The 19272-nt window shown below is 41.7% G+C and overlaps 1 protein-coding gene across 3 annotated transcripts in view; it reads left to right on the top strand.

The window, feature by feature from the left end:
* Positions 1 to 19272, top strand: part of Plekhm3 (pleckstrin homology domain containing, family M, member 3) — a 167705-nt gene that overhangs the window by 34300 nt on the left and 114133 nt on the right. For all 3 annotated transcript variants that reach the window (XM_006495983.4, NM_001039493.1, XM_006495982.2), the window contains one exon: positions 43 to 975. In XM_006495983.4, the coding sequence (XP_006496046.1) occupies positions 255 to 975 (721 nt within the window). In that variant the 5' untranslated portion in view covers positions 43 to 254. The remainder of the gene's footprint in view (positions 1 to 42; positions 976 to 19272) is intronic.

Raw genomic sequence — 19272 nt, 5'->3', positions numbered from 1 at the left:
CATAATTAATTATTACTTTGACTTTTCTTTTTTTCTTTCCAGAACACAAGCAGACATTCCCAAACATCCTGAAGAAGGGTTATCTGGAGATCAGGAAGAACCATGACAGTTACTGGCAGAGCTGTTATGCAGAACTCTCACCCTACAACTTAAACTTCTACAGCCTTGATAGCAGTGGCAATCAAAACCTGTATGCCACATACCAGCTTTCCCACTTCCAGAGCATCTCTGTTTTAGGCAATCTTGAAGCTAGGATGGTAGACACTGTTCTCTATGACAATTCTCAACTGCAGCTAAAGGCAGAGTCTCCATGGGAGGCATTGGACTGGGGGCAGAAGCTCTGGGAAGTCGTGCATGCTGCTGTACCCAATTACATGGGACGGCAGGGTGAGATGGCAAACTCTCCAGGACTCATCCATCATGGTGACTGTGCACAGAACCACTGTTTACAGAAGAAATCCAGTGGGCTGCTGGCCTCCCCTGTCTTGGATAGCCCCAAACAGTACCAAAATATCCTCAAATCAGGGACACTCTACAGACTGACTGTCCAAAACAACTGGAAGGCCTTTACATTTGTGCTGAGCAAGGCCTATCTTATGGCTTTCCACCCCGGCAAGCTAGACGAAGATCCCCTGTTGAGCTACAATGTGGATGTGTGTCTGGCTGTGCAGATAGACAACCTGGATGGTTGTGACTCTTGCTTTCAAGTCATTTTTCCCCAGGATGTCCTCCGCCTCCGGGCTGAGACCCGACAGAGGGCTCAGGAATGGATGGAGGCTCTGAAGACAGCAGCCAACGCTGCAAGGAGTTCTGAGCAAAACCTGCAAGTCACACTGCGGAACAAGCCCAAGGATCAGCTAGATGGCCGCGAGCTGCGGAAGAACAAACGCCAGTCTGTGACCACCAGCTTCCTGAGCATCCTGACCACGCTGTCTTTGGAGCGAGGACTCACTGCTCAGAGTTTCAAATGTGCAGGTATGAAACATTTCATCTAGCCTGATGCTCATGCTGGAGCTTCCTTCCCCAAGCCCTATGTGGCATTTCACCTTTAACCCTTCTCATTCAACAATGTAGATGTTGGTGTTACAATTGTCTGTATATCAAAAGCATCTCTTCTCTAAGAAGTGTACTTACTGCATTAAAAATATGCTGGGTGCCAGGTCAGCTAGGGCTGTGAAGTGAGATAAAATAAATAAATAAAATAAAATAAAATCTAAGTAGTGCACAGGGGGCTAAGTTAGGTTGGAAGCTAGTGTGGGCTACGTATCAAGTATCAGGTCTGTCAGGGCTACTGTGTTACAGTGTGAGGCCTTTTTTCAAAAATAAACCAAACCGAACAAAATCTATCCATCCTAATGCCCTTTGGTAATGTAAACAGAAGCAGCTATGCTTACCTCAGTGAATCACAATGACTTGGCCAATGCCTGGCCAGGATGGGATTTAGGCCTCCTGAGTCAGCAGGATTCTATCTCCTCTGCCTTCTTGAATAATGATCACTGTAACTGTGCATGTCACAGATTGTTTCATGACAGAACTTTGCATCCCAGCTAACTACTGACATTCCTTAGGCAAGGCAAATGTTGTTCCTAGCTAGCAGCTGAAATTGATCATGACCTTGTCAAATCTTGTTCCAGTAGACTCTATAAAGTCAGTATTGAGGACAGCGTGGGGATGGCCAAAAGAGGGTGAAGAGCAGATGACTGCTGAGATAGGAGGGGAAGAAGCCCAGTGTCCCTGGAACACTGTAAGATTGACAGAGTGGACCTCACTCAGAGCTCTTCAACAGTGCTATTCCTCTTTATCCCCATTCTCCTCGCCTCTCACAAACACTGAAATAGGAAGAGAAAGGTGAGAAAAGACCTCCCCCTAAACCAGATTTGTTCACCTACTAAGCTAAATTAAAGTTACCTCCCTTTCATTTGTGATGATAACTTACCACAAAGACAGACTTAATTGGAAGCCTGATGGAGAAATTTTTAATTCAAGCATTGTAGACTTATAAATATGCGTTTAAAAGTGAAAAGATCTCACCACCAGCCAAGAGTTTATGCTCTGTTCTTGCCCTGCATTGAAAAAAGCAAATGGTGATGGTCAGAATGAAAACCTACATTTTAAATTCACTAGAGTCACGATGGCCACCTTTCTATCGGAAAACAATGGACTTTAAGGAGGGTCTTAGTGACTGTGCATAGGAACTTTGCAGTGAGGATGGCAAAAGGGGAAACTCTGAGCCAGAAATACCAGCACAAGCAGATGTGCCACCTGTAGTTCTAACACTGGGAAGGCTTCGAGGCAGGAGGATTGCCAGTTTGAGACCAGTCTAGGATTGATCATGAAAACCTGTCTCAGAAAACAAAAACACGTTGAGAGCCAGCATAGAAGCCATAGGAGGTAATGTGTGTGTGTCTGTATATATGACAAGAGCAGACCTGTGCTGAACCAGTTAACTACTTTTGGAAGTGTTTTTGATAAGAAAATACTACCTTTAGTAGTTTTGGTTTGTTTAATTTGTCATTTATTTATTTTACTTATTCTTGAAATTGTTAGCATTTCAGTGTTTTTTTGGTGCCTATATTATTATATTTTGGAATTCAGGCATTCAGTAATACTCTACTAATTGCTTACAGGATAGGCATCCTGAATTCATAATATACTTACTTGTGTGACATTAGATTGCTGATAGAGTCCATAAATTCCTTGTAATTGGAAAATAGGAGACTAGCCCAGCCTTGTTCTCAAGTTAGTCACTGGAGTCTCTGCCTTAAGAGACTGTATAGTAAGAGAATGAAGAAAGCCCTGCGTGGGCTGTGAAGGCTGCCACTCAGTTAACACTTCTCACCTGTCTCTCAGTTTGCTTCCTGAAGGAGCATGCATTGCCCATATGTTGCATTGCATTGAGTAAAGGGAGTGTTGGAGAGCAGGCCCAGTGCAACTAAAGCTTGGAGAGAGAAAAACAGGGAAAGGCAAAGCGAGGAGCCGAGGCCCGAAGAAGGAAGCGAAGAAGAGGGAAAGTATTACATAATGGGTGAGAGCAGACCTTTCTGGCAGTGTCTGTCACCCAGTTCCCTGTGACACGACGCATCCCTTGGCTGTCTAAATTTGGAGCTTGATAAATCTGGACTGTTGGGGGTAGCTGAGTACGGAGAGCAGGGAGCTCAGCACAGGGTTACAAGTGGAATTGGGTTGCTCGCTTGCGCAGCTGGTGCTTCATGCTTCGGCTTGGCAGTCCGATGGGGTGCAGGTGCGTTTCTAACTCAGAGAGACCGCTAACTTGTAAGTGTGTAACGTACAGTGTACTGCATTCAAGAGTAAAACCAGTTCACTCCCTTTACAGCATATGTGGTTTGCAGGCATTTTCGTTCCCAGTGCTAAACCAGGAAGATTGTTTTTCTGCCTCAGGTTGGGAATTATTCTGTGTGTCCTGTAGGGGGCAGAGTCTCAAAAGAAAAAGAAAAAGAAAAGAAAAGAAAAAGCTTTGTTATACAAACCTGAATGTTTTTTAAATTAGTGGGAGGCTGTTAGTCGTCCAAGAGGTTGCTATAGCAGATGGCCCTTTTAAGGATCCATGCTTCTCTCAGCATTGGTGATTTAAATCACTTGCTTTGCTTTTTGTAACTGTGTGCTGATGACACAGACCGGGTGGAAAAGCAGCTAGAGAACTAGCATGTCTGCCTTCCAGGCTGCCAGTCAGTTTAGCACATTGGACTTCATGCACTCATTGAGAAGCAAATTCACAGACTTTCATGGCTTTAGTGTATCTCTTTAGACTGTTAAGTTTTTAATGTTTACTTAGTCCCTCCCCCATTAAATATTTTGGATGAATAAGGTTGCACTGAGTAGGCTCTTAATTCTGTTGTCATTTGGTTGCTATTTAGAGGAGCTACAAATATTGGCTTTTACATATATAAAATATGGACCGTTGGTCCTGTTTCACTAAATTCTTTCTCTAAGTGAAGACTTCTTAGGTCTCTTAAGTTTTAAACAGTTCCTACAGAGAAAATGGAGCATGACCATACCAGGATGCCTGAGGTTATGGTTTTGAAGCTATATGGGGAGCCATAACTCCATATTTCTTGGCTCATGCTTAGACTTAGGATAGTTGTGTGTGCTAGCTGCATAGCTTCCTTTCCAGCTCCGTGGCTGCTTAGCAAGCCCTTGCTACAGAAGCCTAACCATGTTCAAGTCTGTCTCCTGGGTACCCCTGAGCTCTCCAGAAAGCTAACCATGTTCACGCCAGTCTCCTGAGGACCCCTGAGCTCTCCAGTCCCACCTCCTGACGGCTGAGAACCCATTCCTGTGCTCGTTTGCTTATTCTCTGCTTGCCAAGTGCATGGCTGTGCCTGAGGTCAGAGTGTTAGAAATGTGGACGTAACCCCTTCCCTCATTAGACTGTAGGCAGCTAGGAATGTTAGATATTAAATAATAACATTGGTAACTGCCAAATAGCAGCCACGACCAGATTCACAGATGTGACAGCCACATTCCAGATCCCCGAGCCGTCAGAGGTAGGTAGAGCCAGGTAGGACTGTAGAAGATCATTTCTGGACTATAAAAAAGGCACTCAATGCAGATGAACTTCATGTTTGACCATGACGTCACAGAAAGTTCTTGAGCAGAGCAATGCATGCTGGGCGAGGTGCTGCAGAAGTGTTATTTGGGGATGCTTTTCTATGGCCTCTGTCAAAAGCGTCTACGATAGAAAATGAGGTGTGCTTCTTTAGTGAAACACAGGCTGGAATTCAGCATTGTATTTGACAATAAGGAACCTGTGATTTAAAAATATTAATGCTTAAAAGGTGATTGTTCAGTTTATTAAAATATCTAGTATATGGCCATAAGTGTTTCTAAATTTGGTTTTCATAACTGCCATGTACATTAGATTAAAACATGCTTGTTTTCTTTAGGAATTTGACATGTGTACCTACTCAGCAGATACATCGTTTTCTTGGTTTTGGGGCACACAGTTAAGTTTCCAGCAATTAAGAAACCTAGCAATTGAGTACAATAGTTTCAAGAGCCTGTGACTATATGGTGTGACAGGGATGCAGTGCTCACCTTCAAAACTGTTCCTCGTGAGACTGTTCTGTAGTCTGGGTGTGATTTGGATGGCCCACTTAGGGCAGTGCTCATGAGTGGGACTGAAGTTGAATGTGGGAAGGGACCAAGAGTGGGCTTAGGGCTGCCTCCGGTGCTTCCCTCTGCCGGTTTTATGGTCTGTTCCCTGGCTGCTGTTTAACCTCTGAGGACTGCTGTTGGTGACTGTGCATCTCTGGCATCAAGAGCTGTTGCTTTCCTTTTTCTTCCCCTGCAGCCCTGGGAGGGGTAAACTCAAAGGGGGGAAAAGTTTTGCTGTGAATTCTTCAGCCATTTAGTGCAAATTCCTGTAATTACCGGCATTGTGTCTCTTCTGAATGGCACATAATACAGCAGAAGCCATTCCTAATTGAGACCTTACAGGAGGTACAAATCCCCTCTTTGTTCAGCCTGACAAATTAGTGCCAGAAAGTGGCAGGGTCCGAATGGGAATCAAAGGCAAGAAGCACAAAGATGGGACTTAAGGCTACAGTAATAACCCTCTCTTGTCCTGAAGGAAAAAAGTAATGACCAATGAAAATGAAGGCTTTTTCCTCCCTCTGTGTGTGTGTGTGTGTGTGTTGTTGTTGTTGTTGTTTGTTGTTGTTATAAATTCCCTTGACAGGACAGCACCTCGGGGCTGCTCTATTTATTTAGTAAAAGTGATTAAATAGTAATACAACAGGGTAGCCCATTGTTTCCCTGGGCACCCCCATCTCACAGACCCCTGTTGCCTTGGCTAATTGATTGACAATGAACCTCTGAAAAAGAAGTTTGTTGTTAGGACCTGGGATGTGGAGCATCCCTGCACCCTGCTGTGTGCGTGCCCCGTTCATTTTTGTGTGAACTGTATTCCAGTTTTCCTTTGCCTCACCTTACTGCTTCTTTCCTTCTCCCTTTGCTCTCTCTGTCTTGGTTACTTCTCTGCTCCCCTTTGCTCCCAGACACAGACAAGCAGGTAAGGAAGAGTTAGACTTTTTTAGTACAGGCTTTGCAGAGATCTATCTTTGGGGTCAGCTCCCCGTTCCTTCTGGGGGTCGATAGAACAAGGGGGAAAAGGGATTGCACGTGCTTTCTGCTGTTTTTAACGTGTGGGAATGGTTGTCTGGAAGTTGTGTTTGCTCTAAGATTCCCCCCCCCCCCAAATTCTTTGCTCAATTGCTTGAAGGGAAAAAAAAATGTCCTTATACCAATAGCATTTACATGTTGGGGGAGGGGGATTTGGAGGCAGAAACAAACCCCTTTTTCAGTGGCTCTCAGTTCCTGAGAAACCAGACTTGATTACTTGAAGATCAGATCTGGCTGTTTGTTGGTGTAACTCAGGACCTTAAGGATGCTGGAAGCTTTGGGAAGACAACCAAAGGCCTCCAGGCAGATAATGAATGCACCCCCACCTTATATATGCTCAACTAGCTAAGCTGAAGATAAATCCCTAATTTAACTCTGTTACAGCTGCAAAAACAAATCATTTTAAGCCCCCAGGAAAGCAAAATATGTTAAACAAACAGTATCGACCTCACTAATACCACATGGCATTTCGTGTGATAAATGAGGGCATATTTCTGGCAAGTGCCTGTTTTATGACATCGTTTAGACATAAAGGATACCTTCATCCTAGCAATACAAGCATCCCTGATAGAAAGTATAGAGAGGTTAATTATTCATTCGGTAGCTACCAGTTTGGAAGTAAGCAACAGTTCTTTCTGCCGTGGGCCTCATTTACTTACTGGCCTTGAAGTAAATCCCGTAGAGTGGTAGTTGTTGAGAAAAAGAAATTGAGTCTGATTGTATGTGTGGATCTCTTGGTTCCCAGGTGCAAAGAGGAGCAGTTACACATTTTACTCTTAGGGAGAAAAGTATAAATATGTTAGGGAAGATTTGATTTTACCCGGTGCGAAAAATTAGGGGGTAATTTGGTGTACCAAAGTGGCAGGTCTTCTAAGGAAATGAACTTGGAAAGGAAGAGGTTTTTGTTTGTGTTTGCTATCCTTTTATTTACTGCTGCTTCAGACTTGTCTCCCTTTTGGTAGGAATGGTAATAAAGATTTATTTGATCAGTGTATGGGAAGGTAGAGAATTAGAGGAAGAAAAACAAGGAAGAAAAATGCAAATATGTATTCTAAGCCATAGAATCAGCTTGAATAAATAAAAAGCACTTAATCTGATGTTTCCTTGTCATGTCATCCAAATTATCTTGTTACTGTTTTGTGTTGTGATTTCTTATACAAAGGAGAGCTCACTAGGGTTTTGTGTGTGTGTATATGCGTGTCCGTGTGTGCACTAAATGGCTAAATTTTATTTCTCTAACCTTGAATATGAACATAAATGTTGCTTGTAGTAAAAAAATCTTCAAGTAGAATTTTAATTTTAATGTTCATGTCAACAAATATTTAGAAGGGAGAGACCATATTTATTTATTTATTAAAAATTTATTAAAAACCTTACATGTATCACACACATTCTCCCAGGATCCATGGGATATGTAAATGTGTAGGCTGTGCCCTCCAAAGTTGTACAGAAAGCCCCTTCCCTCAAATGGTATGTAAAAGTATTGGAGGGAATGCTCAAGAGAGTGAGTGGGAGGCCACTGACTCCCCATTGTGATTTGAAAGCTGAAGAGTTAAAATGGCCTTCCATTTTAACTTCCATTTTAGACTTTGTTTTTAATCTCCTCTGGGAGAGTCTCCTTGGCTTTTATTACACCTAGAATAGATGATACTGCATGCCCATTATGCAGTAGAGACCATGCGAGGCACAAGAGAAGAGAAGAGGTATGGCCTGGAATGCCCAGGATTTACTTGGTTTTTGGTTGAGGACACACAGAGGGAAATGAAGCTACTAGATATGTCTGCTGTGCAGTGCTTGGTGTTTAGGAAGACATCTGGCATCCAGCCTAATTCCCAACACTGTGAAACAGGGTTATCAGAGGCCACAGTTATGCTATTGTGTGAATGACTGGCAGTGTTTTACCCAAGCACTGTTGACTGGTAGGTGCATGTCAGTCTACAAGGTTGTCCAGGAAGATTTCAGAGTTTATTAAGGATAAACATTCAAGTCCTGCCTGGGTTTCCATTCTTCTACTTCGAGTTCGATCCCCCTGGATAAATCACTTCATTTCTCTGTACTTTCACTTTTCTCATCTCAAATGTGAGAACATAATCACATCTACCTTACTACTTTGAGTACAGATAAAATTTGAATTTAAGGGCTTAGGACAGGGCCTGGCACCTAGTAAGGCTCGCTTTTATTAATATTTGCCTACATGTGACAGTTGCCCCGATAGAGATCACATAAATGTACACACCACAGTTACAGCTATTACAAAACTCAGTTGGACCATTAAGATGTAAACTGACAGAGCTGAGCAAGTCAAGCTAGTGAAGTGGCTGAAGACAAATGAGAAGAGACTTAGAGTGATGGGTACCCAGGCTTGTATTCATATTCAGAAAATTGACTGCAGAGATGGAAGGCAGAATAAACCTGACCAGCAGGAGTCCATGTAGGCATACAGATGAGGCAACTTGGAAGCTAGCATTGGGTCTGCTTTGGCTCTACCAAAAGCATTTACAAAACAGTCCCCCCCCCCCCCCCCAATGATTATCTAACTGGTGGGCAGCTCAGCTGGTAAAGCTCGTGACCCACAGGTAAATGGAGAAAACAGACTTCTAACTTCCACATGTGCACTGTAGCTCCAACACCCTTCACATGAGTGGATACGTGCAACATAAACTTTTTTTTTTTAAAGAGAGATATCCTTACTGTCCTCAGTCCTGGCTGGACCACATCTGGAATTTTCAGTTACAGATGTTGCTCTTCAAGAGTAAACACCCAGCCGAGCATGGTAGCGCATGCCTTTAATCCCAGCACTCAGGAGGCAGAGGCAAGCGGATTTCTGATTTCCAGGCCAGCCTGGTCTACAGAGTGAGTTCCAGGACAGCCAGGGATATACAGAGAAACCCTGTCTCAAAAAACCAAAAAAAAAAAAAAAAAAAAAAAGAGTAAACACCCACATCTGTTGATATAGATGGTGAGGATACTAAAATCAGTGTACACATGTGACTAGAAGAGGGAGGACAGAATGTTAGTGTTGCATATTTGAAAGCTGCCACTTATGAAGTAGGCTCACTTAGTATTGTTCCATTTGACTTATGTAACAGAACTACTACAAATGGGCTGGACTTCCTGTGTGGCCAAGGGAGAAAATAAGCAGAGGCCTGTCTAGTGGGATTAGAAAACCTCGACTTTCAGATGTCAAGATACTTAGACTGAAGGCTGGAGAGATGGCTCAGAGGTTAAGGGCACTGGTTGCTTGTCTAGAAGTCCTGAGTTCAATCCCCAGCACCCACACAGCAGCTCACAGTGGTCTTTAGCTCCACTTCCAAGGGGCCTGCTACGCTCATAGGGACGCTGTGGACACCAGTCATACAAGTGGCGACGTGCACCAAGACATCATACGCACAAAACAGAATTAAAATACAAACATTGCTTAACATGATACTTAGACTGTGTGCGTTTGTCTCTCTGTAGCAGATGTAGTAATTCAGGCCTTCTGCAAGTGTTTATTGAGCCCCTACTAAGTTCTGAGCACCATGTTTGATATACAGAAAACAAGACAGCCCCATTTTGTGTAAGTGATTATAACACAATTAAACTGAGATCTTTAGTTCTTTCTATCCCTACCCCTCAATGTTCTTGCTCTATACAGTTTCTTTTATCTCTTAATCTCTCATAATTAGACATAAATAAGATTAATCTCTTCCATTCGCCTATCATCCAATAAATCCTTTTTCCTTTGGTAAAGAGAACTTACACAGTAGGAATATCAATTGGGAAAGACGGATGATGGGAATCCTTTTCCTGGCTCTGATGTCTGTCATTGTATAAATTACTCTACTTTCTATCTTTTAGAGTCTAAGTTTCTAGGTCTAGGAAAAAAAAAACCCTTATGGGTAGCAAGAATATGAACACACACTGAAATAGTAACATGAGTCTATGAAGAACAATGTTATATAATTTGTATTTTAAACTATTTCACATCCTGAAATTCAAGGAGATTTGATCACTTTATGTAAGTAGGCCGTTTGATTTTATAGGATATAAATTTGCCTTTTTGATTTATTCCTAGTATTTTCATCACAGAAGTCACATGTATCTCTTTGATATGTTTCAGAAGAAAAAGATCATTTTGAATTTCAGAAGACAGGGATCTTTTGATAGACCTTCCTGAACTTCATAGGCATCACTGTGCTTTTTTTTAAGCTGTTCATTTCTCTGAGTCTTTGTTGCTATACTTTGGTCTGGAAAGTTCTTGTCGCTTTTTGTAGCTTCCTTTTTGGCTAACATTGTTCTCATCACGTGTTCGTTTCTGCTTAAACTTCTGAAGAAAGTGTTACTGGACGGTTGGATTCCACATTGAGTTAAAAGTTTCTATTTACTGACCTTTCCCTGGGGAAGAAATTGGTGTAGGTGTGGTTTTAGGATAGACTGGGTAGGTTGAGACCCTTCGTAATTCCTACCTAGGATCTTTAAATGTCTGAGCTTCCCATGGACCCTAAGAGTAAGAATTCTTATTTGGGAGGCTTCCTAAGATCTGTCTAAGGCGGAAACATAGTTATATAAAAAGTTGCCTTCTTTTATAGTTTTTGGACTTAGGCTCTTTCTATGTAGTTCAGGCTAGCCTGTAACCTGTAATTCTCCTTCCTTGAGCCTCCTAGGTACCTAAGGATTACCCCTAAACTTGATATTTAATGTATCTATAGATAAGGTAATCTAATAGAGCAATACCAATTTATTTCTTGAATTAATTTTTTTAAAAAATTAATTATTTAATTTTTGGAGGAAACATAGTTGGTCCCAGAAGTTGAACTGTGGGGGATAACTTAAAAGTTAATTTTATAGTAGGAAATAGGACTTTATGCCCACGTGTCTTTCCACATTGATTAATGCTAACACTGAAAATGTTTTAATGAAATCAAATCAATAAAAACCCAAAGAGCACCAAGCTCCTTCTCTTGTTTTGGATGGAAATTAGGGCATGCTAACAAAGCAGTGGACCCTAAGATCAAGGGCGGTGGCTATGGATATAATTCTGTATTGCACCTACTCTGTTGTATCTCAAATGTTCTTTCTCCCAAGTCTTTCTTGGCCATCTCTACTTCTGCTCCTTCCTTTTTCTCATGTTCCAGGTAAAATTAAACATTATTCTCATAAGCCATCCTTGTCTACTTGTTTGGACCTCTGTTATGGCCCGTGACTTGTGTCTCACTTTTTAGAGAAAAGACCTTAGTACTCTAAGATGCCTATCAGAGATCTGTCTACCCCAAGGTCTATCAAAAGATGCCTTAGAATCAGGCGTGTGATGTGATGTGAGAAGGACTGTCTGGACCCATCCTATGACCTATTGAAGTTACAACCCCTGAGGCTTTATTATGACATTTCCAAATTAACTAAATGTATATTGACATGGAGAAAGTACTAACTAACCTAGCTATAAAATGTTCTGTTGTTGTTCATTTGGTTTTTCAAGACAGGGTTTCTCTGTGTATCAGCCCTGGCTGTCCTGGAACTTGCTCTGTAGACCAGGCTGGCCTCTGCCTCCCATGTGCTGGGATCAAAGGTGTATGGCACCTGGTAATAGAATGCTCTTAGTAGGTAAATCAAACCATCCTTTAGTTTTTCCTAGGTTTTATGAACATATTCCTTTAAAGTGTTTCTTCTGTATATGTTAAGCATTTCAACCATGAAGGTATTGATTTCCTGAAAAATCACCAGGTTTTCACATTACCCTTGCACTATGGAAGCATTCATGATATTCCAACAGGGTTCTAGGCTGTGATGAATTTAAAGAAAGTACTGGGATGGGTCTAACTCTTTACCTACATTCTGGCTTCATTTTGTCTGATGAGCATAGTTAGTATTTGAATTTTGAGGCAGCCTTTTTTCTCCCTTAAATGATTTGCCTCCAACTCCAGCATCTGTCACTCAGACTGCCGTCCACACGAGCTCCTAAGTAGCCTTGCATTCTAACTTTCCCGTGTGATATATCAGTTGCCATGAGTGTGAGCATGTTAAAGTTCAGCTTGGCCCTATTTACAGGCAGTCCTATTTACAACTTTCAGTTGCTTTCCACTTGTAAGTCTTGAATTTCAGCATCCCTACTGCATCTTGGCCTGTCCACTGGGTTTCAGACCCTTTGCCTAAGTTCTAGCACTGGATTCATTCTTTTCCTCAACACTTGTACCCGCTCCCAAGTTCTCAAATGGCCAGTTGATTCTCTTTGGAGAGTGCGGCTCCCAGTGCTACCCAAACTCATATTTCAGGTCAGTGTCCTCAAGTCCTCAAGAGCACTTTTTGCAACCCCTCAAACTGCTTAGGACTTTCTAAATCCCCTCACTGTAATGCAAGCTTAGTGCCCCTTGCTCAACTGCTATTCACAATTGAGATTGTAAGATTTTTTTGTGTAATTGTTTGCTTAATGTATGCTTCCTGAATGTGGCTGCAGATATTGCCCTGGCAGTTGCTGTATTCATCATGTTCATTGCCATCTACCTAACTCTGCATCTGGTGCAGTGTAGATGTGCACTGAACGGTTTTGGTGAACTATCTGGACCTTCCTTCAGCACTCCCACATTGGCTTTGCTGCTCTCCCACCATTTCTAGGGATCTCAGACAGGAGTCATCCGCATAACAAATTGACACGTTCACCACTAAATTGTCTAAGTTGTTTAAAATGTTTAGTAGATGATGAGTGTAAAACCTACTCATGCCAAACTTGAGATGATTCTACATCTTGCAGCTTCTAGGCACTTCTGAGTTTTCAATACGTGACTTCAGAGCTTCGCTGTGCTAATATGAGGGATAAGCATGTAACATTTCCAAATGTGCTTAACCTGCCTCCATGGACTAGGGGTTCTCAAACTTGGCTTGCCCCCTTCTGGGAACTGCATTATCAGAACTTACTTGACACGTGTGTACCTATTCTGTTTCAACTCAGTTATTCACTGCAGTTCAAGCATGACACCCAGTCCTTCATAAAACTATTCCATTTCACATGCCAGCTACAGTTGTCCAGGACCACTGGGCTACATTCACGATGACTGGCTCTAAATGCTCAGGGGTTCTCATACTAATTTGCCAGAACAACCAACAGAACTCAGAAAAGAGCTATACTTACAATTAATGGTTTTATTATAAAGAACATGAATCAGGAGCAACCAAATGGACAGACAGACTGTTCTTCTTGGAGAATCAGAGTGCATCACCATCTCATCACATGATCTGTTCAAAGTGAGGAAGCTCCCTGGAACTTCATACCCATGCTGTACAAAATTGCTGTTTGCACAGCAATTCCATGACATAGGTAAAGTAGGTTGATTCATCAGCCACATGTTTGAACTCAATCATTAGCCACTCTTTCTCCCTTGGGGTCAGGCTGACTAGCAGACCCTGCTCTATTCATGTGGTGGATCTTTCTGGTGACCAGCTCTCTTCCTAAAGCCATTGAATGGCTTCATTACTATAAACTCAGGTGTAATTTAATGGGCTCACAAGTAGCAGAGGCATTTGTATCATTTAGGGAAAATTCTGGCTCCCTGCCAGAATCCAGGGATAAAGACCACACATGTTATTGTATAGCAGTACAGGGTAGTATATAACCATTTCGGAAACCAAAATGGCACCTAGCTAGAAGAGGGATACGTGATGTATGTGGTTTCCCCCTAGGAAAACAAGTAGCCCTCAGCATTTACCTGTTCCATTGTTTAAATCAGCCCGCTTTCAACACAGACTGTAGCTGTCTAGGAGAGGAGATTTTGGATGGTATTTTCCTGGGCACTCCTGGGGCCAAATTGCTTCAGAGTCAGGCTAGAACCTATCAGCTTTATTCTGTCCACCTCCTGCCACTCTCCAGAGCACCAGCTGCTCTAATGCAGATACCACTCTCAAGTTTTACCTTAAAATGGTGTGCTTATTTTTTAATATATACAAAATAATGAGCTAAATTGCTTTTCTCTATTACTTTTAACTGAAAAGAAAATGTAATTTGTTGTGTAAAATGTAATATACCACAGAAACTAGGGTTCCAAGATTTTAGATGTGGATTCGAAGCTATTTCCAACAAGACTAGAAATCATATTCACCAAAGCTTATGTCTTCCCCGTTTAATTCATATGGGGCTGAACCAAAAGCCTTGCTGAAAGTTACTGTCCTTTCAAATCACCAGGCCTGTGCCTCTGACTTAGAGGATCGGACTTATCTTGACAGTCTTGATCTCTTTTTCCTATTTCATCAATAAAGATGTCCTTCTCAAGCCCCAGACTCTTAGAGACCACACAGAATAATAGGCACACCTGATGTGTGGCTGGGAGGCATCCAGACTCAGTGGGTACGTAATAAATTAGGGGCACAGAAGCATGGTCTCCTACTGGTAGCCTGCCACTGACTTAGAGCCTCAAGCCAGCCTTTCCAGTTTTGTGAGTCAGCACCATCAACACTTTGTCCTGGGGGGAAGGTTTAGCTACTTTGTCTGTATACAGTTCATGTATTACGAAATTCTAGCCAAACCAAAGTCAAATATCTTAACTCAGCAATACTGTACCACTGTATTTTTGCCCAGAAAATATGGGGAGGTTCTTTGGTGATGTCTTAGATAAAGAGAAGTCTGTAGCCTAACAAAGGATGGGCCACCTTTGGGAAGATGATATTTCTCATCCATTGCTAGGATGAAGGATTTTAGTTTGAATAAAAGGTGCCAGATAATGCCAAAGGTTTCCTGGCATCTCCTGAAGCTACCAATAATCCTACCATCATGCACATGCCAGTTGCTTTCCTCTTTCCTTCCCTACCTTGAGTGGATGCTTTCTGTCCTAGCCATGAACCTTAAGGAGTTTTACAGGGTTCACAAACAGTGTGTCTTCCTTTTTCTTTCAGACATCATAAAGAAGAGACCGTAAAGAAGAGATTGTATTGTTTAGAGATTACATTTATTATTCTTTAATGAACCCCTAAGTTAGATTCATTTGTGCATCTGGCCACAGCTGGAATCCCTGAGATAATACCCTCTTACTGCAGTAGGCAGAATACCAGCTCTCTGAGGTCAAGTGGAACATGCCAGGATCCTTCTTTTAAACTCACTTGTTAGGAGATACCTCAGATGGATGACATTTGCCACCAAAGGAAAGTCTAGTGACCCGAGTTTGATCCCCAGAACCCATGTAAAGGTAGAAGGAGAGAACCAGTTCCCTACAGTTGTCCTTTGACTTCTGCTACTGCACAGTTGTACATGTACCCCCTCCCATCACACACTAATATATAAATATTTAAGAAGTAAACTAATCAGTTAGATACCTCATTTCTCTGTCTGTGAAGAGTTCTGATTAGGGGTTGGGAGAGAATTAGGGATTATTATGCTAAGAAATTCCTTTCAAATGGCAAAGTGGGGACCAGAAAATAGGTATTTTCTACTTATATAGGCAGTTTTTAATTTTCCCTACCCTATTAAATGAAAAGATTAAATAGCCTTGCTTTAATACCAAACATTTAGTTAAAATATTAGCTTTGGAAATGGTCATAGATGTGTTTTAAGAGGAGCAGAAAAACCTAGAAGTCATAAAACAAAGGAATAAAGGAAAGAAGCAAGGCAAGACAGTCTCCAAAACTCATAAGGCATATGGAACTTGGTGCGGGATGAAAATGAGATCCAAGTATGGATTGATAGGAACCTGATGAAAGTCATCTTTTTCCATTTTGAGACTGTCTCTAGTACTCTTTGGGTCCACTCTCATGACTTTAATTTTATCAAATTGTTGTCATTACTGAAATAGCTCAAGTAGGCATTACTCTGAGAGATGCTGTCAGGGAAGAAGAAGGAAGATTGTGTTTTAAAGATACTGTAAAGTTCAAAGAGATGAGACCTCATGCAGTATGAGAGAAGAGAAGCAGTGTTAAGAACAGGGAGAGACGTGAGGGGAAGTCAGAGGGGCTGCCATGCAACACTACATGTGATTAAGCCACAGACTGAATGGGGCTAATGCAAGTAGAGACCTCTAAATCCAAGCTGGAAGAAAAGATAAGGTCCAGAGACAGAGTAGAAACAGCTTGTTTCTCAGAAAAACAAAATGGAGAATATCAACTTTTAAGCTGCTAAAAGGTTGTTGACCTTTGAGACCAATCATAATAGAAATGTAACTAGGAAATCACACAGAGAGAGCTAGTGGTGATTTAGCAGAACATTAAATGCCAGGGGAAGTCTCTGTAGAAAGAACGTAATTGGAGCATACATTGGCAAGATAAAGTGTTTGGAGCAGGGCTGGGACTAAGAGAAGGTGAGCCAGGTTCTTGTTTTAGTATGGGATCTTCCAGAAGACCCACATGATTAAGATAAAGAATACTTTAATATAATATCCTCAACATGGAAAATAATGCTAAAGGTCCTGAATTTAGAGACGGGTCAGCATTACTATTTCTTCTTTGCTTGGGCTAAGCTCATTTCAGAGGAACATTCCAGTGAGGCAACTTATTTAGTACACATCTTTGTCCAGCTCTCAATGTGTAATTCCTAAGCAGCCGAGCCTAGTCTTTGCCTTTTACATACTGAGGTGGGCCTGATCTGGATCACAGGGCTGCAGGCCCAGTGTTACAGTCTTGTCAAAGGAGGAGCTAAGCTATGCTCAAGGAGCAGTAACCCCTGTGGCCAGTGGTCTTCAAATAAGAGTCCTTAGAGGACAAGTGAGTCACCAAAAGGATTAATTTGTGAAGAAAAAGCCCCAAAGTTACAACAGGTTGTCTAAAAGACAAGGGCGCAACACAGACAAGGCCTCTTTTCCTTGGCCCTTCTTTACCGAGCAGTGCGAGTCATTTTCCTTGGGTAAGAAAGCAGAGCTTGTAGATGGGCTTTCTCCATGTCCTGGTAGACGTTACAGCCACCACTGGCACACGAAGTGAGCACAGAGATGTCTGACTTTACTCTCTTGTTTTACTGGCACAGGTTTTAGCAATGATGTGTCTGTCAGTTTAGCCCAGGTGATGCTTTGTTGTAGTGGCCTGGTCTGTGCAATGCCACTTTCTCTCCAAACTACCTGTTTCTGACTCTTAGAGCCCCCAGCAGCAGTCGGGGGCTCAGAACATCATGGTCATTTTGACAGACCCTTGCCCATACTTTCACCCTTCTCTATCTGTTCCTAGGCCAAGGCCCAGTCAAGTTGAAAGGCCCAACAGGTTCTCTCCCTGTCCGCTCTTGTCTTAGCCATGAACCCTCTCAAAGAGGACCCTGCTCGAGACAGCCCTAGCCGACCTTTCTACCATTAGATCACCCTGCCCGAGCAGGCCCTCGTGTGCTTTAGCATTCCAAGTTCTTTGCCAAGCACCTCTCCTTGCAGTGTCACTAGGGTGACTGGAGCATGTGGTTTCCAAGCATGCTCTGGTTTCTGACTTGAGTCGTTACTGACATGACTCTTTCTAAAATCCTTTCCCTCAAAATCCAACAACCAGAAGTAATTGGTAAAGTCAAGTCATTGACTTTAAGAGGAAAACAAGAATGGAAGAATTGCTACATTTGGACTGGTTTAAATACACTAGAAGATGAATTGTAACCTTTCATTATGAAATATACACCCCGCCACTGAAATGTCTCGTAAGAAAAATGAAAAGGAACTTTAGCACTCAAATCCTGTCTTTTGGAAGTGCAGATCTCTCCTAGGTCTTTCTATTTACAACTCAAGGCAGATACTTAGTAGATGAAAAGCAGTCAGACTCCCTAGAATGGCACACAGTATTTGCTTACTCGCCTTAGCAAAAATCAAGATTTATTGCCTTTCAAGATAAATTTTGACTAAATATTGACTTTAGGTTCTCAATCATTGTTTGCCTGAAAGACCAATAAATCCTGACATCTCTCACCATGAGTTGGAATCGACAGTATTTATTAATTTATTTCATGTAGTTTATAATTAAAACAGTTTTTAACTTATAAATTTTAACTTTTATATGGTAGTGTTTATCTGCATGTATGTTAGTGCACCACCTGTTCTCAGGGCCTGTTGTGCTTAGAAGAGGGCATCAGAGGCCCTGGAGTTGGAGTTAGGAATGGTTGTGAATCATCCTGTGGGAGCTGGGAATCAAACCTGAGTCCCTGCAAGGCAAAAATGCTCTTAACTGCTGTTCCATCTTTCTAGCTCATGATTTATAATCTTAATAACAACATTCCACAAGATTGGACAAATACTGTAGAATTTAATAAATTTATATTTTCAGTGAGCAGTAATCAATCATCTGACATGTGATATTCCCTTCATTTCTTAAATACAGTTCTTACACTACTATTAGTACAGTCAACATATTGCACATCAAAACTGATTCAGCTTTGAAATAGTCAATACAAAAACCTACCCCCCAACTAGAAAACTCAAGCCAAATGAAAGCCTCACCTAACGGCTTACAGCATGCTTGAAATTTGTGATCCTATTCAGACAAGAAAAAAAAATCCAGTGGCTGACTTTTTTGGATGCCATAGTTCTGCAGATCAATCAATCAGTCAATACACAACGATAACTTGTAGGTAGCCTGTGTTTTGATGGTTGCTGTCTGCTGGTTCCAGTCTCCTCATCTCTCATATAACAGATACAATGGGCACGAAACTCTTTCAGTGCATCGAGGCACAGTACAAGTACTTTACAAGTAACATTTGTCACATTGCTGTGTTGAATGGAAAATTCCTTGGATCAGTGCATGCATCCCCCGCCCTCCCAAAGGAGTTATTCACTCCTGTTATATTCTTAAGGACATCGCTGTGCTAGCAACAGCTGCAGTCCATTCTGCAAGTGCCAACTCAAGTTAACCTAAGTGTGTCAACCATGGTAGGGACAGTTTCTTTCCAAGCCTAATTTATGCTTTTGAACACGTGTCAGGCCTCAGACTGCACAACAGAACTTTATGAGCCAAGTTCTAGCCAATAAGTAGTGACATTTCCCTGTGTGTAATCTTCCAGTGCTGTAAACTTGTAGATGAACATAAAATGAAATCCACCAGACAAAAATTACTCTGTAATAAACAGAAGAGACTTTAGGATAGGTTTAGAAACAATTGGTAAATATGTTTTAGGGTTGCATTTAAGCCTGTAAAGCCTCTCCCAGCTATAAAGGTAATTTTTTAATAAAATATTTTTCATTATTCATTGACAGTTTTATACATACATATAAGGTATCT

The sequence above is a fragment of the Mus musculus genome, chromosome 1, assembly GCF_000001635.26.
Source record: "Mus musculus strain C57BL/6J chromosome 1, GRCm38.p6 C57BL/6J".
Lineage (NCBI taxonomy): Eukaryota > Metazoa > Chordata > Mammalia > Rodentia > Muridae > Mus > Mus musculus.
The sequence above is the reverse complement of the archived record's forward strand: the minus strand, read 5'-3'. Positions and strand labels throughout refer to the sequence as shown.